The sequence below is a fragment of the Natrix helvetica genome, assembly GCF_964273705.1.
Source record: "Natrix helvetica genome assembly, chromosome: 3".
Classification (NCBI taxonomy): Eukaryota; Metazoa; Chordata; class Lepidosauria; order Squamata; family Natricidae; genus Natrix; species Natrix helvetica.
The window spans coordinates 62,591,288-62,618,145 of record NC_138549.1 but is presented as its reverse complement, the minus strand read 5'-3'; the positions used below and the strand labels follow the sequence as shown (position 1 = coordinate 62,618,145).

Here is a 26,858-nt window from a genome sequence, read left to right as displayed (position 1 = left end):
TTAAAAACAACATACAGAAATTAGATGACAAAATGGGAATTATACAACAAACACTGGAAAAAAATGAGCAGTCAAAAGCAGTAGAAAATGAACAGAACAAACAGAGAACAAACTAAACTTAGTTGAACAGCAGGTGAAAATATCAAGCAAAAACTTAGAAGACTCTCTCATCCATCTGGAAATGGACCGTGCAGCATTTTACCTTCAATTTCAGAATGTAACAGAGACAAAAGAGGAAGATTTACCAATGATAATGTCGGGATTAATAGCAGAGATGTTAAAAAGAGATAGACATGAGATTTTAAATGAGTTGGACGATATATACAGAGTAAGCACCAATTATGCCAGAAAACACCAATTGCCTAGAGAAGTACACATCAGATTCACAAGGAAAAAAGTAAGAGATATAATTTATAAAATAACAAGAGATGAGCCGATGATGTACAAAGGGAAAGAGATACAAATCCTGAAACAAATCCCACGAAGAATGAGGGAACAAAGGAGAGAATATTAATTCCTGGCGACACAATTGATTAAACGAGATATACTATTTAGGTGGTTGGTACCTGAAAGGATGCTTATAACCTGGCAGGAGAAAAGGATTAAAGCTGACAATCTGGAGAAGGCACAGGATTTATATGAGCAACTAGTAGGCCCGGAAGAGGAACAGAGCAGTAAAGAGGAGATGGAATATAGAAGCCAGGAAGAACAACAACAAAGAATAACGGAAGAAAAACAGGGAGGAAGTAGTAGGGAGGAGGAAGAACAACAGAGAGAGGAGGAAGTGAGACCAAAAACAAGGAGCCAAAAAAGAAACTAGAGTTAATAAAAAACAAAGACAGGTAGAGAATTAAGAGGATGGAAGAAGAAATTCAATTATTGTGAGTAAATATTAATGGTTTAAATTCGCCAACAAAAAGAAAACACATCTGGGCAAAATTAACAAAACAAAAGGCAGACATAATATGCTTACAGGAAACACACATTAAAAAACAAGATCTAAAATATCTGGAATGTCCTAAATTAGGAAAATTATATGCAGCATCAGCAGAAGAAAAGAGAAAAGGGATAGCGATATATGTTAAAGATGGGATAAAGACAAATTTAATTTATGCAGAGCCAAAGGGAAGAATATTAATGATAGAGATATGGATAAATCAAAAATCAATGCTACTGGTAGCAATATACGCTCCAAACGAAAATCAGAAGGACTTTTATAAAAAATTACATGAAAAAATTAGAGAAATTGGAGTGAGGAATATCTGCATAATAGGAGATTATAATGCCATAGTAGACAGTAAAAAAGATTACATAAGTGACAAAAAAACTAAAAATAAAAAAAGTATTACCAACAACCTGTTTTGAGATGATGGAGGAGTTAAACTTGATAGATATTTGGAGAAAAATGGAACCAGAAAAAAACAATTTACTTTTTATTCCAACCCACACCAATCCTGGTCATGGATTGATATGGCATGGATGAATGGGGAAATTGGGGAAGAAATACATACAATTGAAATATTACCAAATACTTGGGCAGACTACAACCCCATTAAAATAATCTGGAAAGGGGGAAAAAAACTAGATGACGATGGATGTTAAATTTGCAAATATTAAAAGAAAAAGAATTTATTCAAAAATGTAGAAACGAATTGGAATTATTCCTTAAGGAAAACACAAAAGAACAGACATCTACACAAAATTTATGAGACACCATAAAAGCTTATCCCCGTGGAATTATTATAGCGTATTCAGCAAAAAGAAAGAAAGAAAAATGGGTACAACAGAAGATATTCGAGAAGGAAATTAAAAATTTAGAAATAGAATTACAAAATAAGCCACAAAGTAGCAAAATTAGAAAGGATTGGATGTTAGCAAAACATAAATTAAATATATTAGACCAGGAAGAAATGGTAAAGGGCCTAAAACTAACAAAACAAAACTTCTTTGAGCAAGCAAATAAACCGGGGAGGTGGCTGTCATATAGATTGAGAAAAGAAAGAGAGAAAAGATTAGTATATCAACTTCAAGAGGAAACTGGTGAACTACAACATACAATGGAAGGGAAGAAAAAGATTGCATACAAGTATTTGGGGAACAAGTAGATAGAAAACAAATAAAAGTATATCTAAATGGAGAAGAAACCCCGTCAATAACAGAAGATATGAAAGAAATGTTGTCAAAAAAAATAACAAAACTAGAATTGAAACAGGCGATTCAGAAACAGAAAAATAATAAAACGCCAGGCCCAGATGGATTCCCAGCAGAATGGTACAAAATAATAGATGAATTGAACGAATCAATAGAACCCTTGATGTTGGAGATGTACAATGAGGCACTGATGAAAGCAAAAATACCGGATTCATGGAGGGAAGCACATATTACATTAATATTTAAAGAAGGTGCAGATAAAAAACAGATTCGAAACTATAGGCCAACCTCGTTGTTAAATGCCGACTATAAAATATTTACAACAATAATAGCGGAGAGATTGAAAAAACTATTAAATGACTATATACATCCAGACCAAAATGGATTTCTCCCAACAAGACAAATCAGGAATAACACTAGAATAATAGCAAATATTTTAGAGTACTATGAGGTGCATCAAGAGAAGCAAGTGGCACTTGTCTTTCTGGATGCACAGAAGGCATTTGACAATTTAAACTGGGAATTCATGATACAACAAATTAAGAATATGAAATTAGGGGACCAATTTGAAAGATTAATAGAAACGATATACTCCACCCAAAGGGCAAATATACTATTAAATGGGGAAAGTACAGAGACCTTTAAAATAATGAAAGGAGTAAGGCAGGGTTGCCCACTATCACCTCTGCTCTTTATCCTGACACTTGAAAGTCTTTTAATAAGAATTAGACAAAATTCGGAGATAAGAGGAACTAAAATTAAAAAAGAGGAGTATAAAATCCAGGCCTTTGCAGATGATTGGGTATTCATTATAGAAGACCCACTAGAAACAGGAAATAGCTTAATGCAAGAATTAGGAAAATATGGAGATGTAGCAGGGTTAAAGATTAATAGTGAAAAGACTAAAATGATAACTAAAAATTTGAAGGAAGAACAAAATAAAGAATTAGAAAGAATAATAGGACTGCAAGTGACAAAGAAAGTTAAATATCTTGGAATATGGCTAAGTGCAAAGTACTCAACTATAAAAGAAAATAATTATACAAAATTAGTGCAACAAATAAAAAAAGATCTAGAATTATGGGGGAAACTACAACTATCATTATTAGGGAAAATAGCAATGATAAAAATGAATGTACTACCGAGAATATTATACTTATTTCAAACAATCCCCATAAAATTAGGGAATTTTTTTTTACCGAATTGAATAAGATTATATTAAAATTTATATGACAAGGGAAGAAAGCCAGGATAAAGTTGAAAGCCCTACAGGATGACAGAAGCAGAGGTGGTATGGGACTCTCTGACTGGAAGCTTTATTACAAAGCAGCAGCACTAACATGGATCAGGGATTGGATAAATTTAAAAAATAAAAGAATACTAACATTAGAGGGTCACGATTTGCAAACGGGATGGCATTTTTTCCTATGTGAAGAGGGTAAAAAGAAACAAAAATACTTTCACAGACACTATATTAGAGATGCACTGATACAGGTCTGGAATAAAATTAGAGAAAAACATTACATGAAAATACCGACATGGCTTTCCACTATGGAAGCCATGACACATCCCAATATGCTAGATCTATCGAAAATGGTTAGATATAGTGAAATTTTAGACAGCCAAGGGAATTTGAAAACAAATCAAGAATTAAAGGAGCAAAATATAAATATAGATTGGTGGCCATATCTCCAACTACAATCGAGATACAAAAAAGATGTAAAAGTATATGGAATATACACAGAATTACAACAAATAGGTAAAATTTTAATTGGCCTGGAAAATAAACTCATAACGAAAATTTACAAATATAATAATAATAATAATAATAATAATAATAATAATAATAATAATAATAATAATAATAATAATAATAATAAATATTTATTTCTTAGCCGCACCCTCTCCCGAAGGACTCGGGGCGGCGTACAATGAAACATATGAAATAAATATGTGGACAAAACAAACATATAACAGAGACATATACCGAGACATACACAAGGAGGAGGTCGGCTGATAAATAAAACAAAATACAGTATTTAAAAACCCCTAGATAATTAAATATAATTAAAATACCCAGTAAAAACCCGTCAGGAGCGATATGGTTAGATCAAAGTTGAGCCAGGCCAGCTGCTTGGAATAGGTGGGTCTTAAGCTTAATACGAAAGGAGCGGAGGTCAGAGGTATTCCTAATATCCGGAGGGAGGTCATTCCACAGGGCTGGGCCCGCCACAGAGAAGGCTCTACTCCTAGGCGCCGCCCCCCGACACTGTCTAGTGGACGGCACCTGGAGGAGGCCCTCTCTGTGCGAGCGGATTGGTCGCAGGGATGTATATTTATTAGAAGTAACATTAGAAGAAGAAAAAGTTAAAGGTTGCATGATAGCATGGGCCAAAAACTTTGGTTACAACATAGATCTAGTGGATTGGGAAAGAATTTGGAACACAAATTATAAACTAACACGATAAGCAGCACTTAAAGAAAATATGTACAAAATGTTTTATCGTTGGCATTTAACACCAACAAGATTGGCTAAAATGTACCCAAACATGAAACCGACCTGCTGGAAGTGTAAAAAGGTACAAGGGACTTTTTATCACATATAGTGGACCTGCCCGGAAACACAAAAATATTGGACAAAAATCTGGAAATGGGTGCAAGAAATGACAGGAGAACAGATAAAATACAAACCGGAAATCTTCTGCTGGGAATAATCAAAGGGAAATATACAAAGAAAATTAAATACATATTAACACATCTGCTAACTATAGCTTGAATAGCATTTGCCCAATGCTGGAAACAAAATAATACCCCCTCGGACGAATTAGTGATAAAAAAAACTTTGGATTGTGCAGAGATGGACAAATTAGCACTGAAATTAAAAGACAAAGAAGAGTCGGAATATTATGAAATTTGGAACAATTGGTACAAATGGCTGCAAAACAAGAAAATTAATTAAGCTGAAAAACAATATATATATATATATATATATATATATATATATATATATATATATATATATATATATATATATATATATATATATATATATATATATATAAAACTGTGTATAAAGGTGTGTAAATATAGAAGCGAAATGTTATATACATGTACAGATATGATGATATAACAATGTTGATATAATGATTGTAATGTCTTATAGAAGGGAAAAAATAAAAAAAGCTGCTAAAAAAAGAAAAGTTTTTTACTTTAGGTAATTAAAAAAATACGTTATTGAATGATTATCAGATCAAAATGGTTCATTGAAAGCTATGATAGAGTTGTGTGCTTTTATACCTATGCTTACATGTCTTACAACCTCTCTTATTTCTTTCTCTATGTACTATGACTATGACCCCAGGCTTCACTGTGTGTCTATCTTTCCCAATATGGCTGAAGTCATGCTGTATTGTGTAAAATTCAGAAGCTTGCAGTTCCTTTGTGACAAACATAAACATAAAAGATATTTATAATAATAAAGCTATAATTTTGTGTTATAGGCTAAATATACTTCTATGCAGTAATATTTTTATAAAGTAAGAACATAATAATCAGTTTTTTGTCTTCAGTGTTCTATGTTTTCAACATAATAAAAGTATTGTTAATGACTTCAAATTTTCAAAATGTTTCCATCTTTAGTGCTATTAAAGCATTGTATATGTTTCCTGCCCTTAGCTGTCCAGTGCCAGCCATTAAATATTCCTGTAAATGGAAACTTCAGCTGCATTCATATCCATGGGGAATTTCATTACCAGTCTAGTTGCAACTTTAAATGCAAAGAAGGCTTTCTGATCAACGGAGCAGAGACCGCTATGTGTGAAGCGTCTGGAGCATGGAGTGCTTCAGAGCCAACCTGCCAAGGTTTGAGGCTTTCTATTTCTTCTTAATCTCCATTTCAGGATTCTGGCATTAGTGAGGAGAATTGAATAATATTCAATTCAATATGTAGGTTTACTATCTCAGTGAATAACTGTTAGCCATTTTAAAGTGGATTTGGAAAATATAGGTTGATTCTCAGTGTCTTTCCTTCTTCTAATCATTCATTAAAATAAGCAAGGCTCTCTTTGCTTAAGGTGTTGGAAATAATAGTCCTGGCAACCTGATCCTAGAACCTGATACATCTTTAGGGAGACCAGAGGTGACCCACTCCCTCTCCCACATTTTTTGGGATGGTGAAAGCATTTTTGCCTTAGCTAATGATCATTAATTGATAGCCAATACATATCCTTTTATGCATATCAGGAGAGAGCAACTGACTGGTCTAGCAGTTGAAAAGTTTTTTACTTTAAAAAAAAAACAGGATTCTGTCATTAGTGAGGAGAATTGGATAATATTCGGTAGGTACAGCAAGAAGACAAGGAAGCTTCTGACTGATTTATCACATCCCTATTGCTGCAAAATGTACTCGTTGTCATGACATTGCCAATACTATCCACTATATTTGTAATAGCATCCTACTCCCATGCATTGGAGATAATCTGTTTTGGAAGAAAACTGTCATCCCTGGCAATTTTCAGAGTTCTGGGCATTCCAGAAGGCTTCTCCCTTCCAAAAAAAGATGCTCCTCATGTAACATCATTTCAAAGGTGTTCACTTTCTCAGATTCTCATTTGATTTTACCTCTCCTCTCTGGTCAGAACATACTGGCCACTTAACTACTCTCAAAGGTATTTTGCACACAAATTAGGGATACCGCTAAATTATTTTGTTCTCTTTTTATGAAGAAATCTTTGTCTTTGTCTATGTCAATGACATTCATGAAATTAAGGAAGAGGAACCTGTGGTTAGGTAGCAGTTATAGATTGGCAATCATGAATTGACTGGCTTCATCAGCAAACCTCCCAGCATTTCCCAACCACTGAACTAGAGAGAACATAATGTTATAAAAGTAATCCAAAAATTAATAATCCAAGCATAGACATATGGATCTTGACAAATGTGAACCCTGGGCTCGGACGGTAAGTACACATGCACATGCTGTGCGCGTTCATGTGGTGGACACCGGGCCCCATTGCACCATACCGGTTGCAACAGGATACGGAACCCACCACTGATTATGTATGTATGTATGTATGTATGTATATATGTGTAGGTATGTACATTCCATGGTGGGTTTCAAATTTTTTTAGAACCTCTTCTGTAGGTGTGACCTGCTTTGTGGGAGTGGCTTGCTGGCCATGTGACCAGATGGGAGTGGCTTGCCAGCCATGTGACTGGGTGGGCGTGGCCAACATGTAAAATGTGGTGAAATTCACTTAACAACCGTCTTGCTTAGCAACCAAAATGTTGGCTCAGAAACACTGGCATTTGAGTCACGCAAGTCTTAAAGCTGTCAAGTTACAAGACCCTTGCACCCCTAACCCTTTAGAAAAAAAACCCAGGGGTGTTCAAACTTGACAGCTTTAAGACTTGTGGACTTCAACTCCCAGAATTCCTCCTCTCACTCTTCATCTTGATGATGTGCGGACTGGCGGGGGGAGGGAGCTGGAACGGGTACTAAATGGCACTGTAGATTTGTGGAACCTCTTCTATAGAAGAGGTTAGAACTGGCAGGAACTCACCCCTGGTATATACCTTTCACAACATGTAGGTTTACTATCTCAGTGAATAATGGTTAACCATTTAAAAGTGGATTTGGAAAATATAGGTTGATTCTCAGTATCTTTCCTTCTTCTAGTCATTCATTAAAATAAGCGAGGCTCTCTTTGCTAAGGTGTTGGAAATAATAGTCTGCAACCTGATCCTAGAACCTGATACATCTTCAGGGAGACCAGAGGTGACCCACTCCCTCTCCCACAATTTTTGGGATGGTGAAAGCATTTTTGCCTTAGCTAATGATCATTAACTGATAGCCAAAACATATCCTTTTATGCATATCAGGAGAGAGCAACTGACTGGTCTAGCAGTTGAAAAGTTTTTTACTTTAGGTAATAAAAAAATATCTTATTGAATGATTTTCAGATCAAAATGGTACATTGAAAGCTATGATAGTGTGCTTTTATACCTATGCTTACATGTCTTACAGCCTCTCTTATTTCCTTCTCTATGTCTATGACTATGACCCCAGGCTTCTCTGTGTGTCTGTATCTTATCTTTCCCAATATGGCTGAAGTCATGCTGTATTGTGCAAAATTCAGCAGCTTGCAGTTCCTTTGTGACAAACAAAAACACAAAAAATATTTATTATAATAAAGCTATACTTTTGTATAGCTTTAGGCTAAATATACTTCTATGCAGTAATATTTTTATATTTTTTATATAAAGTAAGAACATAATATATGTACTAAAAATGAGTTTTTTGTCTCCAGTGTTCTATGTTTTCAACATAATAAAAGTATTGTTAATGACTTCAAATTTTCAAAATGTTTCCATCTTTAGTGCTATTAAAGCATTGTATATGTTTCCTGCCCTTAGCTGTCCAGTGCCAGCCATTAAATATCCCTGCAAATGGAAACTTCAGCTGCATTCATATCCATGGGGAATTTCATTACCAGTCTAGTTGCAACTTTAAATGCAAAAAAGGCTTTCTGATCAACGGAGCAGAGACCGCTATGTGTGAAGCGTCTGGAGCATGGAGTGCTTCAGAGCCAACCTGCCGAGGTTTGAGGCTTTCTATTTCTTCTTAATCTCCATTTCAGGATTCTGTCATTAGTGAGGAGAATTGAATAATATTCGGTAGGTACAGCAAGAAGACAAGGAAGCTTCTGACTGATTTATCACATCCCCATTGCTGCAAAATGTACTGGTTGTTATGACATTGCCAATACTATCCACTATATTTGTAATAGCATCCTACTCCCATGCATTGGAGATAATCTGTTTTGGAAGAAAACTGTCATCCCTGGCAATTTTCAGAGTTCTGGGCATTCCAGAAGGCTTCTCCCTTCCAAAAAAAGATGCTCCTCGTGTAACATCATTTCAAAGGTGTTCACTTTCTCAGATTCTCATTTGATTTTACCTCTCCTCTCTGGTCAGAACATACTGGTCACTTAACTACTCTCAAAGGTATTTTGCACACAAATTAGGGATACTGCTAAATTATTTTGTTCTCTTTTTATGAAGAAGTCTTTGTCTTTGTCTATGTCAATGACATTCATGAAATTAAGGAGGAGGAACCTGTGGTTAGGTAGCAGTTATAGATTGGCAATCATGAATTGACTGGCTTCATCAGCAAACCTCCCAGCATTTCCCAACCACTGAACTAGAGAGAACATAATGTTATAAAAGTAATCCAAAAATTAATAATTAATTAATAATTAATAATCCAAGCATAGACAAATGTGAACAAAAGTACACATATACTGAGTGAAGTACACTGGGTGAAACCAGGCTTAATAGCAGTAACAGTGAGAGGGATCTTGGAATCTTAGTGGGCAACCAATTAAATATGACTCAATAATGTGCAGCGGCAGCCAATAATGGCAGTGCAATCCTAACTTGCATTAACAGAGGGATACAATCAAGATCAAGTGAGGTACTAATGCCACTCAATAAAGCCTTAATAAGACCACACCTACAATGCTGCATCACCACATATAAAAAAAGAAGTTGAGACTCTAGAATGAGTTCAGAAAAGAGCAACAAGGATGATTAGGGGAATCCAGGCTAAAACATACAATGAACAGTTGCAGGGACTGGGCATGGCTAGTCTAGTGAAGAGAAGGACCAGGGGAAACATGATAGCAGTGTTCCAATATTTGAGGGGCTGCCAGAGAGAGAGGTCAGCCTATTTTCCAAAGCACCTGATGGCCAAATAATAATGGATGGAAACTGAATAAGGAGAGATTCAACCTGGAAATAGGGATACATTTTCTGACAGTGGGAGCAATCAACCAATGGAACAACTTGCCTTCAGAAGTTTTGGGAGCTTCATCACTGGAAGCTTTCAAGAAGAGATTGGACTGCCATTTCTCAGAAATGGTGTAGGATCTCCTGGTTGGGCAGGGGGTTGGACTAGATGACCTACAAGGTCCCTTCCAACTCTGTTAATCCGTATCAGTGTCTAAACATGATTTCTTTTAAGAAAAATCTATCATAAAATGGAGCCATGCTTAAAAGTCAATGTTTTTATCAAATCTGTGGCTTTTTTTCCAGTTATGCAATGCCACCATTTGCAGAATCCTAAAAATGGGGAGATGGCCTGCTCTCACCCATTTGCAGAGTTTGCTTACCAATCCACCTGTCAGTTTGCATGTGAACCTGGCTTTCTCTTGACTGGAACAAACACAACCTTCTGCTTGGCAACCAGGCATTGGAGTTCTCCATTACCAGCATGCCATGGTAAAGTTCCTTCACCTCACCTTGATTTTTGTTGCTGTTTTCTCCAATGAAATTTAATGTTTTTTCTGACATTAGTCAGCTCTTTCAACTTTGGACAGTTTCAACTTAAACACAATATTGTAATCTGGAAATCTCGACTTTGGAGATTTGTAGAAATCTCCACTTTGAGGAACACTGATTTCATTCTTGGACTTTCTTTTGGAATGATTGGGCTGGCTGTTCTTTCTTTCACCAACAATCTCTCTCATTCTAGTTATTGAATGCCCAAACCTGGATACTCCTCAAAATGGAGAATTAAAATGTTCTCATCCACATGGAAGTTTTGCTTATAATTCCAGTTGTGCCTTCTCCTGTGATATGGGCTTTGTACACATTGGAACAAGGCAACTTCAGTGCACACATTTGGGAAAGTGGTCTGCAGCCACACCCAGTTGTGAAGATAAATAGAGAATACAATCTTGGCAGTTAGATAGAAAATCCAGTGCTGTGTAGATAGTAATGTAGAACAAGAAACAAATTAAACTAGAAAGAAACAATTATTTTATGTAGTACAGATTTTTATACTGGAGGAAGGAGATGGAAAAGGGGGGGGGGTTGTGACTTCAGACTTGTAAGACTGATGTCTGCCCTTCCAGGTAAATCAGACATGAAACACAACTAGATAAACAAATTCTATTTTATCATAAGGCTACATTAAAAGTCTGAAGGTACAAACCTCCCTCCTCTACTTTTAACTATTTGATCCATAAGGGTGTGTCCTCTCTTGATTTCTTTCTTTGACCATTAGGCCACTAATATTATGCATACATACATTAGGCCATAGCTTCTCTTCCTCTTTTTCCGCAAGGTCATTCATAATTCCTTTACACCTCTCTTGTAAGCCAATAAGAAAAAAAAAATATCCAGGTGACTGTATGGACTTCAGATTTCTATATTCCTTTTTGAGTTTTAAAACATCAGCTAGTTTCTTTTGTATACCCAATGAGACATTCTTTTTCAAGTTATTCTTTTGCTCTGTCATTTGTAAATCCACTTTCAGTACCATCTATCCTGTTAGATAAAATTTGTTCCATATCTGTCATTCAATAACATCTTTTGGATAGAGTCTATCCATGGAGGCAGGCATAATGACTGACTCTGTGGACATTGTGTCAGCCTTCCTAATCTCTAAAAAAGATCTATTTCTCACAAGAAGCTTTATGTTCTTTATAATTAATTTCAAAATATCATAGTAAAAGTTTCTATACTTCAAATTTACCTGACCCTTAGGCTGTTTATAACTTTGTAAGATCACAATCTTGTTTAGTTTTTGGTTGTTTATTTTAAATTCTTAAGTTTATGATTAATATTTTCTTTCATTCAGAATTGAAGGCAAACTTATCATGTTTATGTTATGTGAGGGTCTCTAATAGCCTAAAAGTAGTTTCCAAAAGTGATTAGAGAGTGTTTTTTTATCAGGGCAACCTTGCGTACCCAAATATAAGCATACTGCATATTGCTTCTGCTTTCGCCTTTCAGCCCCAATGATTAGAGAGTGAGTTATAGGAAACTTTGTGTCCTTTAAAAGGCACCAACTATGGTTGCAAGTAAGAAAGCTATTCTTGTCATTTTCCAGTGTTTACAAGCATAGGAAACCGCTATCCTGCACTCCTGCACTCCCCTCATGGGAAGCTGCTGACAAAGCACATGTAGGCAATTTCCATTCTTATCTAATCTGGAGGGATTCCAAAGAATTGGAATACTCAAAAGGTTCTTTGGTCATTGCTCTGCTTTCACAAAGATCTCTTCAGTCCACCTATTCCTCCAAATTTTTAAAAGTAGGAAGGGGACCCAAGAGCAAAACATTCAAGAAATATTGCTGTAATGTAGCACTAATGAAATAGCAGTAGCAACAATAGGATCTCTTTTTTTTTTCAAATTTCACACAAATCTTATTCAGAATTTTGGGAATATACCAACTAACTAAGTCGCTCCTTGGGATATACTTACAAGAAAGATGGAACATAACTTGGATACCATTAAGTTCTAGCTGTTTATTTTGAAATAAGAGTGAAGTTGAAAAAGTCAACCGATTTGGATACGTGTGCATAAGCAATTCCCTATGTATGTAATATAAACACACTACTGAAACTGTTCACATTTGGGTATCCTTGAGGTATGTCAGATGCATCTCCTGTTAATTCAAAGCACAATAACAGAGATTTTAATCTAACACATCTGAAAGTCCTCAGATTAGGGAAGCATGAATTGTTGCAAGGTTGCATTCTTCTCTTTCTTCCCAATATACATTCATGAATACCAGATTTAGAGGGAGTGAACTATAGTTGCTTTTCATCTTTAGGGTAAAAACAATGGATGTTTATGCCGGAATAATTCTTGTGGCTGGAAAATATATTTACAGCAGCCATGATCTTAATGATACAGATATTTGACCATTGCCCTAGTAGATATTTCTACACTGATAGCATAATCAACGGAAGAATGGCTCTATACGGATGATTGTAACTTCATTTGTGGGGACAAATGAAATAGTTAGAATGTGTGATTTTTGCTTTCAATCATCTACTCCACCTCCCAACAATGATAAGAAATGGAACATAATCATTCGGAACTCTAGCCTTTTTTCAAAGTCTTATATAAACACTTATGATAAAATGGAATAGAGCTAATGTTTTGCCTGCTGAAACCAAGGTCCTATTTTCAGTAGATATATTTCTTGTTAAAAGAATCTTAAACTTTAGTTGAGAGGAATGGTACCTTTGCCTGAAATTTTGGATAACAATTCTTTATCAGTTGTATTAAGCTCTGAATCATGTATATTCTACTTTCTTCATTTTAAGGAAATATCCTCTGTGCTACATATTTTGTTATATGAATACTTTATTTGTGTGTGTGTGTGTGTCTATGTAGTAATTGTACACATGTAATCTGTTTCAATTGCTGAGTGCCCAATATTACACATATTATAGGTAGTTCTCACCTTACAACGGTTCATTTAGGGACTGTTTGAAATTATAATGGCACTGGAAAAAGTGACAGGATTGTTTTTCATAGTGATATGGGCTAAATTCAGACGCTTTGCAACTGACTCATATTTATGATAGTTGCATATCCTGGGGTCATGTGATCCCTTTTGCAAACTTCTGACAAGCAAAATCAATGGGGAAGCCATATTCATTCAATAACTAACTTAATAACTGCACTGATTCACCTGTGGCAAGAAAGGTCAGAAAACGGGCCACAGCTCACTTAGTTGTCTCACTTAGCAACATAAATGTTGGGCTCAGTTGTGATCATGAAAACTACCTGTATCACCTATGTTAAACATCCACATATAAAGTATATGTACAGTTTATTGTATCCACAGCTTTGCTTTGTTCATTTCAGCTGCCCAGTGCCCATTTCTACAAAGGCCTGCAAATGGCCATTTAAAGTGTCTTCACCCTCATAGCCATTTTGCATATGGCTCCAGTTGCAACTTTTCCTGCAATGCCGGTTTTCAACTGGTTGGGCAAGCAACACTTGATTGCACAGCATTAGGAAACTGGACTCAAGAAATACCTTCCTGTAAAGGTCAGTATTAAGCACACTTTCCGATAAGGAATACAGACACTATCTGAGGCCAGCTGAGAAATGAATTGTCAAATGTAATGCTTGGCACAACTGTAAAGAAAAACTAGAGTGAATCTGATCATGCAGCCTACACTGTCATAATAAAGGAAGCAAAGTGGGTTCACTTCTCCTTATTGCATTGTCAACCTATCATCAGCAACCTTGTTCACTAACTCCTGCCTGAGCATTTTGACCAATCTGCCTGGTGTTATTGTCAACAGTCACTCATATTTATCGAAATATTTTCTCATGGGCAGAGTTTTTATGGTGACTAAGCCACCATGTTGCCATATTATCTGGGACTCCTTTTGGTTCATAGCCTTCAAAGAAATGGTTAGGGTTTTTTTCTAGATTGTCCTTCAAACATATAATGTGGACTTCTGTCCATCCTGACTGTGGCAAGGAATAAGTAAAAAGGTGACCACTTGAATATGTTAGTGTGCTGATTCCTCTCTAAGTGAAGGGGAACTGCTTGCAGCTCTGAAGAAGCCTATGAAGTGATCTCTTTTGAAAAGGCTACATTATTTCCTGTGATCCTAGAAAGCCCTCCTCTTTGGAAAAGGTTGTTGAGATAGTAGTGATGGATCAAGTACAAACACCCTAAAAAAAGCAGTTTATCTGTATTCTTTTCAATCTGGGTTCAGGCCCAGATAGGAGACAAAGATGACTTTTGTCACTCTTCTAGATGACCGTGCATGAGGTGGGAGATCCTCTGTCTAGGATTTTGCCTAGCTACAACTGGAGCATCACCTACAACATTACATGGTACAGGAGGACTTAGGTGCAGTAAACTATGCCCTCATCATCACCTGTAAAGACTACTTCCATGTGCTTTACTTGGGCTGTCTTTAAAGACCACTTATAAATTATATCTGATACCGAATGCAGCAACCCTCTTGTTAGTAGTCTCCAAATGCTGGAGTCATTTAACTCTCATACTACAGGCCTTGCTGTTATTACTTATTCAGTTCAAAGTATAACTTAGTTGTTGGTTTTAATCTATTAAGCCTTAAAGACTTGGCACCAGTTCCTTTCAATAAATAATAACCTTCAAAGTATTTCAACCAGAGTAGTCAGCCTAGCCCAGAGCTGGCGAGCCTTTTCACACTGAGTGCCGAAATGGGAGTGTGTGTGTGTGGGAGTGCCAGAAACCAGAAGAGCAGCTCCACAGTGCATATGCGCATGCCGGGAAGCAGAGCTTCCAGTTTCCGGCAGGCGCATGTGTGCCAGTCACCTGGTCTTCAGGTTTTTGGCATGCATGCACACGTGAAGACCAGCTGGCTGGCACACATGTGCACGTGGAACCCGGAAGAGCAACGGGTGATAGCTGTCATGCCCAAAGAGATGGCTCTGCATGCCACTTCCGGCACACATGCCATAGGTTTGCCATCATGGGCCTGGCCAGTCTTCATTATGTCCACCACATCATATTTTCTCTTCTATGCTAAGAGATCAAGCTTGTTCTATTTCCACGCTAGAAGCATTAATGGATAGACAATGAAATCTATGGAGTTTATGAGCCAATTTTCTTTCCCATTTTCATTGAATGCCTTGGGAGGAAAGGAGGAGGTCCCACTTCAACAACATTCCACCTCTTATAGTGTGCATTTCTTAGTGGCTTCAACAGCTAGTGTTGTCTAGTGATTGAATAAATTCCCATCTATCCAGGTGAGAGATGAAATAATTCATTTGATGGAAGCCAAAAAGAAAGAGAGAGAGAGAGAGAGAGAGAGAGAGAGAGAGAGAGAGAGAGAGAGAGAGAGAGAGAGAGAGAGAGAGAGAGAGAGAGAGAGAGAGAGAGACGATAGAGCTGACCACCTGACTGGGAAGCAGTAGACAGCTTTGTGAGCCTTCAAGCACTCTATAGGGCTTACTTTCAGAAGAGGTGATAAAACTTTAATAAGTCTAAATTACCTTCCTCTCAATTTGCAAATTAATAAAAATAGTTAAAATACAATAAGTCTGCAATGCTGTATCTTCAAAAGAAAACTAACTCTATAGAAGTTTGATTCTGAAAACACTTGTTGATAAAAGAAAGTAGCATAATTGTCTTTTTACAGTATGGAACAGATTGATTACCTGTGAGAACATAATTGAACAATATGCATTATTTGATTCATCCAAGATGATGATATCGTTTATTTTAATGTGCTTGTACCTTTTTTAGCTGTCCAATGCCCACCCCTGAAAAACCCAGAGAATGGCAAAGAAAATTGCTCTAATCCTTATGGACATTTTGCATATTACTCCAGCTGCACCTTCTCCTGCAACTCTGGGTTTGAGTTAGCTGGATCAGATAAGCTGAGCTGCACAAATCAGGGAAACTGGACTAGAGAGACACCCATCTGTGAAGGTAGGTTTAAGAAACCATGTGGGTTGAAGGCTAGAAATTCTCCATCTCTATCATGGTGGTTCATCTTCAAATCGAATGTAGCCTTATTTTTAAGAGCTGGTAAAGATCTTCAGGAGATGAAAAATATAATTTGTTGAGGATTGCAAAAAATGAAAGTATTTAATTTTCAGTAAGTCAATTTTTCTGATTTCTATAATGCCTTTGGTCTTTTTTTTGTAGCCATTATATGACAGATATAGATACATAACATATATTACTCTTACAGCCTGTTTGAGGAAGCTTCTTGGTTTATAATTCCAAGCAAGCAGCAGAAATAATAAATTTGATACCTTTCCACATCTTAGCAACAGAAACACTTTCTGTATGTTTAGTTTATTACAAGCATATACAACAGCATTTTATTTTATTGGATTTAAAAACCACCCACCTCCCAATGACTCTGGGTGCCCGATATAATCAAATAATCAAAATCAAAGTACAATATGAAGTAATATACCAAAGGACATATGCAAATACTCTATGCAGAACACAACATTTATTTTTCATTGATCGTTCTTTTTCCCCTCCCTTTCCTCTCTCTCCCATAAAGGAACAATCCTAATTGAGACTTAAGCATTTAGCACCAAAGAAGCAGTGTTCTTCTAAAATCAAATTAAATAATACATTCCAGTGATAAAAGATAGGTAGAATATGAACTTTCTGCAGAAATGATGCAAATGATTTTAAAAACTTAAAATAAATCAGCAAGTTTCATACAAGCTTAGTGGTTTTTTTTTAACTTAGCATCTAATATTCCCAGATATTTCTAGCTTGTGAATTTAATGTGCAGTAATTCATCAGTCACTAAAGGTCTTCTCCTTAATTCACTTTTTATGTTATTAATTGCTTAATATTTTCTTTCTCCTGCCTCTTTCTGCAACACTTGTAGATTTTTCTCCAAAAGGTTTCAATTTGTTTTTCACCAGCTCTCAAGTGCCCTGAATTGCAGGCGCCAAAGAAGCTCTTTGGAGCTCAAATGCTCTCAGTCTTATAGAAACTTCACATATAACTCCAGCTGTGTCTTCTCCTGTGACATGGGTTTTAAAAGAATTGGATCCAAAAGGCTGAACTGTACGGCCACAGGAGAGTGGACAGGGTTTGCACCATTTTGTGAAGAACTTACCACACTGAGTGCTATACACTGCTTCAAATGCAGGAGGGAAACATCCGCAACCAAACAACTAAGCTTAGAGAGCACAACGAATTCCATAGTTCAGCTACATATATTCTCTTCTATTAGAGAAATTGTACATGAACAAAATATATTAAGATGGTTTCCTATTCCACTTCCTGTGACTTATGGGAGACTTCTGCTCCTTCTTGGTTTCATGCCACGTGGCTGTAATGTACGTAACTGTGAAGGCAAAACACAGGAGTATGGTAGCACTTTTTTCAATTAACAAATATTATTAACAGCCACATAATTTTGTGATCTCCAGCTTACTTCAGCAGAAGCACAAAGTGGCCAGACAGATGTAGGATTTAAACTGGGCTAAGTTTGGGATGGATGAAAGGAAGATAGTTTATACTTAAAACAAATTACATGCAACTTATCATAGTTGTACTGTATTAAAAACCTAATATGTTAACAACCCAGTCTGAAAATGGGATCAAAAATGATTTTTTAAAAATATCTGTGAGTACAACACTTTCTCGCTCAATGGTTCTATAGACTAGTAGACCTTTTTAGAAAAGCTTCACTCAGTTTAAATCCTAATCAGTCCAAACCCTCTGTGCATCTGATAAAATGAGCTGCAGTCCATGAGAAAGGTGTTATGAGACGCCTGGTTTTTTTTTGCCACCATAGACCAACGTGGGCCTCTAACCCTTTTCAACTTCACATTGCAGTAAAACCATCTGCAAAAGCCCTCCTTCAGTAATGTGCCCATCCTGGGTAGGGTGGGCCACACTGAAGAAGTATTGAGAGGCTTTTTTTCTTGCAATAACATCCCAACTATAAAATGCCCTTTCCAAGAAGCTTGCCTAATTACACATACTTTCGGATGAAACCATAAAAAGAGCCTTCTTGGGTCAAGCCAAATGCCACTACCACCCAATAGTCTGTTCCTGTATTTGATCAACTGGACGTTAACATTGTAGGGATGCTTTAGGCTCTGTGACTGCAGGTGGCTCCTGGACCCAGCCAATTGCAATTTGAAGAAATCGGTGGCATTGTTTCCTGAAATACATATCCACCCGTCCACTTGTTCATCCTGAATCTGCCAGCAGTCAGGGTCATAGGATGACCTTGGAATCCAGTGGTACACAGGAGGGAGAATTATTCTCTCTTTCAATAATACAATCCAAGGTCTGTACACCAAGTTTTCAGCACAAGTAATTCTCTCTCTCTCTCTCTCTCTCTCTCTCTCTCTCTCTCACACACACACACACACACACACACACACACCACACGTTTAGATGTTCCCACACATACAATCACCATGTATCCATTACTTTTTCTAATTCCAACATCAGTATCACTACAACCAATATTGTGACTTCTTTTCACAATGTGATCCTTTGATCAGCCTTTGTCCAGTTCTGAAAGATCCTGTGATCTTTTCTTAATTTTAATTCCTGCCTCCCCCACAGCCATAAAGTGTCCCCACCTTAAAGAGACAGAGAACATGAAAAAGAACTGCTCCCATTCCTGGGGCCACTTCAGCTACAGCTCCGCATGTCGCTTCTACTGCACTGAGGGCTTCACTCTCAATGGAACGAGTACGATGTACTGCCAACCTGATGGCCGGTGGTCTGCTGAGATGCCTGTTTGTCAAGGTACCACAATCTCTTTCTATGCAAATTGCAATCATCGGCTCCAATTTCGAAAAACAGTTGCAAAACAATTCTGCAGTGAGTAGAGTATTAATGCTGCCCTCTGCTGGTTTAACATGTTTCTATTGACATAATGATCACAAAGAATAACTTAGAAAGCACTTACTAATTAATGTTTAAAAGCATTATTTTGCTGTAATATTTTTTTCTCTAAAATGACTCATAAAGAAATGCTGAAGATTTTTAAAAAAATCATATCCTCCCCACTCATCCACCCCCATTTTCTAAGAAAGTTTAGCTTGGCACATTTCCTTGTAATGTTACTTCCAAGGGTACAAAATATGTGAGACATTGCTCAGAGTCTGAGGTCAAGGGCATTTAGTTCTTGATGTAAATGGATGGAGCTACAGAGCCAATATTAGGATATTGGAGTCCTACAAGAAAAGAATGTACTTCTAACTTGACTTATTTCATTTCTAATATATTGAATTTCAGAAAACGCTGCCAATTACCTAAAGCAAGTTTTGCTCTATACTGGTGGAGTCACAGCATCCCTTGTTGTTTTAATGATCTCTGGGGGTCTGATAGCTCTAGCAATTAAGCGTCTCGGCAAAAGAGGTAAGGAGATTTACACCATCCAATTAGGAACCCCCCAGTTACCTGTGTTTTTATCCTCATGAGCATGAGAGTTCACATTTTTTAGCATATATAGTTATAATAATTAAAACTAAATACAACTTCCCATCCCCTCCAATTTAAATGCCTTTCTAAAGTACATTTTATACAAAATTGTATAGTACAGGAAGTCCTCAACTTACAACCATTCATTTAGTGACTATTCAAAGTTACAGCAGCACTGAAAAAAGTGACATAAGCAGTGATGTGATTCAAGTAATTTAATAACTGGTTCTTCTTAATGACCGGCTCAGTAGGCGTGGCTGGGGGAGTGTCATGTGACTGAATGGGTGTGGCCAACTTGACATCACTCACAGAAAGGTGCAGGTGGGCGATGGCCAGAGACTTAGTGTGGCAGCGAAGCACCCCTGTACTTGCCTTTGCGCAGCAACAGCATCCCACTGTTGTCGCACTCAAGGCAGCCCTCACCTCCCGCCACTTTGGGCTCGGAGCTGTAAGCCGCGTTCAGGAAGCACTGTGGCAGAGACAAGTGGCCGGGTCTGATTCTCCAGCACCCCATCTCTTCCTAGGTCTCACTGCCCAACAGTCAGGTTTTTAAAAAAGATTTTTGCAGCACGAAATGGCGGGCAGCTAACTCCGGCCTTTGTTAGTGCAGATGGGCATGCCTCAGTCACTTGGGGAGACATGCAATCTGCTCTCCACCCAGAGACACTGGCCTGCCATGTTCACCACTGCTGCCTCATGGCCTGCCCGCTGACCCAACCTGAACCGCACCACTGCCTCTGCTGTTTTTGCCGCCACATGGCTGAAATGGCCTGCCACTTGTTCTTGCAGCGCCTTGTGAAGCACAGTGAAATTTAGCGCACTTCACAATGGGGGAAGTGCGCTCCTCCTCTTAGAGTCCATTATAACACGGAGTCACAATGCGACCTTGCCCCACTCCCGCTTGACAACAGCAGCGGTGCCAGCTGGGTTGGGTCAGCGGGCAGGCCATGAGGTGGTAGCGGCAAAAACAGCAGGCCAGTGTGTCGGGGTGGAGAGCAGGCTTCGGGTCTCCCTGAGCAACCAAAGAATGCCCAGCTGCATCAACAAAGGCCGGACGTAGCTGCCTGCTCTTTCCTGCTGCAAAAATCTTTTTAAAAAACCTGACTGTTAGGCAGTGAGACCCAGCAAGAGATGGGGCGCCAGAGAATCAGACCTGGCCACTTCTCTGACCGGCAAGGACTGTGCTACTCCTTGCACCACTTCTTGTACCACCCTCTACAGTGGAGATTTCCAGCCCCACCCAGAACAAGTCTCCCTCCACCGCCATTGCCCTTACTTTCTCAGGCCAGGTGAGCAGTGATTGGAAGGGGAAGGGTGAGCCCAGCCAGTGGTGGGATCATCTGGTCCACCGAACTGCACAAAAAGTTAACAACCAGTTTAGCTGAACCGGTGCCAACCAGCTGAATACCACCATTGCTTATAACCATTTTTCACACTGTTGCAGCACCATTCCCATGGTTACATGATTAAAATTTGGAATTTGGCAACTGACTCATACTTACGACAGTTGCAGTGTCCTGGGGTCATTTGATCACCTTTTAGACCTTATGACAAGCAAAATCAATGAGGAAGCCACTTAACAACTGTGTTACTAAATTTCAATCTGAAATTCTATCTTATTCCTCCCAAACACAGACTGGTTAATTAGGAGAGGAACACTTGACCCAATTAATCAAATCTTCTGAAAAATTGTCCTTCTGAAAAATTATGTGTTACCTAGCAGAGAGGAATAATAAGATTTATTAGAGGAATAATAAAGAAAAGTTGAACTTGAAGAAGAAAATACTTGATATAAATACAAATTTATACCCTTGCATCAGAATCACTATTGCCATTTTTAACTAATGTTTACATTAATGATTTAATTGTAATGTTGTAATCCATTGGAATAATCTATCTTTTTGTCTTTTTTCACCATCCAATGGGAACTATGACTCCATCAGAGGAGAAAAAGAAGCTGTTAAGTCATACCAGGTACTGACTGCAATATGAAATTACAATACATCAAATTTCTTAAATGAAGCTATAAAACAATGCAAATTTCCATAAAAATTCAAAGACAAATTCATTTATCATTGCATACGATTTTATATATTTTATTCTACTTTGTTAAATATATGAAATACTAAGTCAGCAAAATGGCATGCCTGCAAAATGAAAGACAGGGGATAGAGGGGGGTTTCCCCCCCAAAAAACATGTAAAGATGAACAAATATATACAAAACATAGATATTTCATTTGTGCCTTGAGCAATTTAAGGTAGCCAGACACATAGCATGAATCTATGCAGAAATACGTCTCTTATTTAAAATAGAACTTTTATTCTTATTATAAATAGAACTTGCGGTGTACTATATTTGCTTAGGACTGAAAGGCTTCTTCCAGCACTTTGCCAATTGGCTTTTAATTTATGTACCATCACAGTAAAGAAACGGGATTTAGAAACATCCTGGAACAACTGGTGCAGTGGTGAGTTGCAGTGGTGAGTTGCAGGTGGTAGGCCCCAGTACGTCCGTACTGGTGCCTGCCGGAAGCAGCAGCCACCGTACAAGTGCTGTACAAGTGGATGTGTGTGCAACCTAAATCCTATGCATGTGCAAATGAAGCTTTGCAAGCTCACCCGCCACTTCAACAGCCTGGTTCCCAATGGGTCGCGGCCTGGTAGTGGGCCACAAACTAGGGTTGTGGACTCCTACTCTAGCTGATCGCCTCACTGCCCAAATTAATGCAAACAGCATACCTGTCACATCTATTCACAAGCTAAGCCAACAGCCAATGCTCTGGATGACCAGATTTGTAGGCGTTGCACTTGAACTGTCAACTACTAACTTTTCTGTGGATTTTGATTAAGCAAATGTTTCATGATATGAATGTGTTAGTTTATGAGGTGTCAGAAAACTCATTCTTGTTTTTGTCTAAAATGTTGTTCTTGGAAGTTCAGTACAAAAGATGTTGCCCTACTGAGAATAGAAGCAAATTACAGGATGTGTTTTTTCCCCCCATTCCACATTTCAAAAAGCAATTTCAAGCACTAGGAACATCACATATTAAATTAATTCTGAGATTTTCAAAACCGTAATTGTAAAGTGTGCCTGGAGGCATTCTGCTCTATTTTCCTAAGTGACATGAATTGTAGAATGATAACTATCTATTGCCTTTTAGTGAGTTGGGGGTACCTGGTACATATTCCAATTCAGCATTTGACTCAGTCTCCTGAGGTAAGATCAAAAATGCTTTATTTTGTCGTGTTGATTTCCAAGGCTTTAATGTCCTTCTCCATTCTCTGTCAGAACATTTACCTGTGGCACAATTGACTTTTGGATGGGGAGCAGAAGGAGTGGGTTCAAGGCTGACTCCTGTCCCAACTTTCCCCTGGCAACCAGATATACTATTTGGCTATGAGCAAGATAGTCCACAGCTGTGAGCTCGCAAACAATGAGGTGGGGAAGTTGAGCCACAGTCAAAATGTGTAAGCCAGGTAGACAGGGACGTGCGGTCAGGGGAGGCAGGGCCTCACCTCTCTTCATGAAATAATAGTATATAATATTATATACTATATATATATATATAATATTATAATATTATATACATCCGTCCGGGCGCGCCCGGGAGCTGCGGAGGCAGAAATGTTGTCGGCGCTTCCGGATGATGAAGGCACGAAAGCGACTGGGTTCCCCAGTCGCTTTCATGCCTTCGTCATCGGGAGCGCCGACAACATTTCTGCCTCCGCCCTCCGTAGCTCCCGGGCGTGCCCGGACGGAGGTAGCCAGAATGGCGCCCAGGCAGTCCGGCGGGCGAGCGACCGAGGATCAGGCTGCCTCGCTCGCTCGGTCGCTCACCCGCCGGACTGCCTCGGCGCCATCGGGAGCGCCGACAACATTTCTGCCTCCGCCCTCCGCAGCTCTCGGGCGCGCCCGGACAGAGGTAGCCAGAATGGCGCCGAGGCAGTCCGGCGGGCGAGCAACCGAGCGAGCGAGGCAGCCTCATCCTCGGTCGCTCGCCCGCCGGACTGCCTCAGCGTCATCCTGGCTACCTCCGTCCGGGCGCGCCCGAGAGCTGCAGAGGCAGAAATGTTGTCGGCGCTCCCGATGACGAAGGCACGAGTCGCTTTCGTGCCTTCGTCATCGGGAGCGCCGACATTTCTGCCTCCGCCCTCCGCAGCTCCCAGGCACGCCCGGACCGCTCGCCCGCCGGACTGCCTCAGCGCCATTCTGGCTACCTCCGTCCAGGCGCGCCCGGTAGCTGCGGAGGGCGGAGGCAGAAATGTCGGCGCTGCCGGAGGACAAAGGCACGAAAGCGCAGCCGCCTGAATGAGAAAGCAACGAAAGGTGCAGTGAGGGCAGGTGGTGGCTGCAGGCGGCAAGGCTTGAGCGGGGTGAAAGCGCAGCCCCTTTCGTTGCTTTCCCATTCACCCCGCTCAAGCCTTGCCCGAGGGAGCTGGGGATCGGGCTTTGGGTTGGTGGGAGACCTTGAAGGAGTGGGGGGGGAAGGGACTGGCGCCGGTGGAGGAAGCAATGCTACGCGGATCAGTGCACTCCGCGGTCCCCTTAATGTTCACTCAGGAAGGCGGAGAATGGGGCCACGTGTGCTGGAGGCTGGGGCTGCCTCAGCCTCCTGCACACGTGGTCCCATTCCCCGCCTTCCTGATGACGTCACCAGCCTCCCCAGCCATAACCCTCACCGCACGTCACTGCAGGTAGAAGATGAGAAACTGTGAGGTAAACTGTTCTGAATCACCTATAAGAGTTCATAAGCATGAGAGAAGTTGATGCAAATACGAGATACGTATGTTAGCCTGAGATCAAAGTAGTCAAATATCCAAGAAATCAGAAATCCAAGAGAAGCAAGGTGCTGGTCAAGGAAAATGGGTTTGTTGCTACAGAGTTTGAATCTGTTCCTTAATTGAGCATCAACCCTCTCTGCCCTTCCTTTAGCCTAATGTCTTATCCTTTCTAACAACTGCAGGGTTGTTGGATAATTCTAGGACTCGATACTTGGTCAAGATCTGTGAATGATTCTTGACTATCAAAACTCTTAGTTCTGCAAGTTTCTGCTCAACAGCTTCATCCTCTATTGACTGAGAATATCCCTACAATAGACTAGCAATCCACTGGCTGTACAGTATGTCTTTTCCACTGCATCTGAAAAATCCATAACCTACCTGCAGCCACCATGACACTCTCCATGGATCTGCTGCTTCAAAGATTAATATTAGCTTTTAAAATGGGAGTTAACTATTTTATTTTATTTCCATAGCTGCCTATCTCATCAAATGATATTTTGCATTGTTTCCATTGCTAATTGTCTTGAGTGCTCATTTCACTGCCCAATATATGGAAACATATTACATGAATTGAAATAATAATATAGATTATCTCATGGGAAATCAAATTACTGATTTAATTTATCACAAATTATACAAGGCATATTTTTATAAAAATAAAATGCACCCATATCCATAAACAAACATATCCCAACACCCTGACAATTTCTGTCCATGGAGATTCTCAATCATCTAGGTCATGTCCCAAGGTGCTCAAGGGCTTGAGGTCATGAGACCAAGTGGCCTCAACGACTCTCAGGGAGAGTGCTAATGACCAGAAGGCTGCAAAGAATATAAATTTGTCTCTTCTCCACCATTTAGTCAGAACTGAAGAAGCTTCTTGGATAAGGAGTGAAACATCTTCAAGGAAAAACGAAGAAAGTCCAGTTACCTTTTGAAAAAGGACCTTTGAGTCTGACAACTTCTGTGTTTCCAATGATTTTGTCCTTAAACAATTATTTCAACATTAAATCCAGAAATTTAAGTATTTCTTTTAGCCCTGAGAAATTAGTTTTAATTATAACATTTTCTATTGCAGCTTTATCAAACGGGTGCTGCCCAATAAGTTGGATTTCACTTTCCATAAACCTCAGCCAACATAACTCAAACCTATAATTCCAGAAAGTATGAGTGTAAATTGAAATTCAACCTACTTAGAATGTGCCACATTAGGGAAGCCTAATCATTTCAGTCCGTATCAGATGTAATTGCTTTCTTAATCACTAGCTTGCTTATTTTTTCATATCAATAATTAAATAAGTTGTTTTTTCTTTATATCCCACAGAACTCATCTGGAACATGCTATGAAGAAAAATGCTGATGCAATGGAATATTCATACACTTCATTCAGTTCTGTTAATATTGATTAGGATTTGGGCTCATTGAAAGTCAGAGAAAATAAATTAATATTTGAAACATGTAGCTTTAAAGGCTACATTACAAGCTTCCATTCACTATCCAGCTACAGCACTTAAAGGACCTCAAAACTTACTAGAATTCATTGTCATTTATCTTCTGGCAAGATGTTCTGAAATGACCTATGTTCTTCCCATGTTTTGGACTTTTAACTGCTTATAACATTGCTAACCATTATTGCTAAGAAGATGCTGTACATATGCCAAGAAGTCTTTTTGGGAAATTGTGGCTGATTTTCCAAGATATTTCAACATTGACTTAAAAAAGAAAAAGAAATGCAGATTTAAAAATTGTTTCTATTTTCTTGTATCAAGATACAGATGTAAAGACTTAATAAATCTTGCTTCTTTCAAAGCTTGGTTTTCATAATACAAAAACATATACAAAAAATACACAGAAGACAACTGTGCTCCATATTTTGAAGGAGAATATCCAGTTTTTGCAGTCGCCCTTGAGACTTTACTATAAATTGTTCACATACTTGAATTTATCTTTTAAAATAATGGTTAGAATCTTGTTTTCAAAAGCAAATGAAAGAAGACAACTTTCAGAAATTGTAAGTTGCAATCAATGACACATACTGCACATGTAACTGTTACGTCCACGCAGGCACGAGCAGAGACTTTTCCTACTGCTGTACAAGTGCAGGATGTATTTTAAAGTTATTGGTTAATTGGCTGAGAGTTTCCCTTAAAAGTAGCTGTCAGAAATTGGATGTTGGTTTATAGT

At 38.7% G+C, this 26,858-nt stretch overlaps 1 protein-coding gene across 2 annotated transcripts in view; it reads left to right on the top strand.

Moving 5' to 3' along the window:
• SELP (selectin P) overlaps window positions 1-26,405 on the top strand; it is a 43,815-nt gene extending 17,410 nt beyond the window's left edge. Inside the window, exons 9-18 of one of the 2 annotated variants that reach the window (XM_081948232.1) lie at window positions 8,566-8,751; window positions 10,246-10,431; window positions 10,685-10,870; window positions 13,819-14,004; window positions 16,211-16,396; window positions 19,028-19,213; window positions 19,706-19,828; window positions 21,835-21,865; window positions 23,054-23,109; window positions 25,999-26,405. In XM_081948232.1, coding sequence (XP_081804358.1) covers window positions 8,566-8,751; window positions 10,246-10,431; window positions 10,685-10,870; window positions 13,819-14,004; window positions 16,211-16,396; window positions 19,028-19,213; window positions 19,706-19,828; window positions 21,835-21,865; window positions 23,054-23,108 — 1,325 coding nt within the window. In that variant the 3' untranslated portion in view covers window position 23,109; window positions 25,999-26,405. The remainder of the gene's footprint in view (window positions 1-8,565; window positions 8,752-10,245; window positions 10,432-10,684; window positions 10,871-13,818; window positions 14,005-16,210; window positions 16,397-19,027; window positions 19,214-19,705; window positions 19,829-21,834; window positions 21,866-23,053; window positions 23,110-25,998) is intronic. The other variant, XM_081948233.1, reaches the window with a different exon arrangement.
• The last annotated feature ends 453 nt before the right edge of the window (window positions 26,406-26,858 follow it).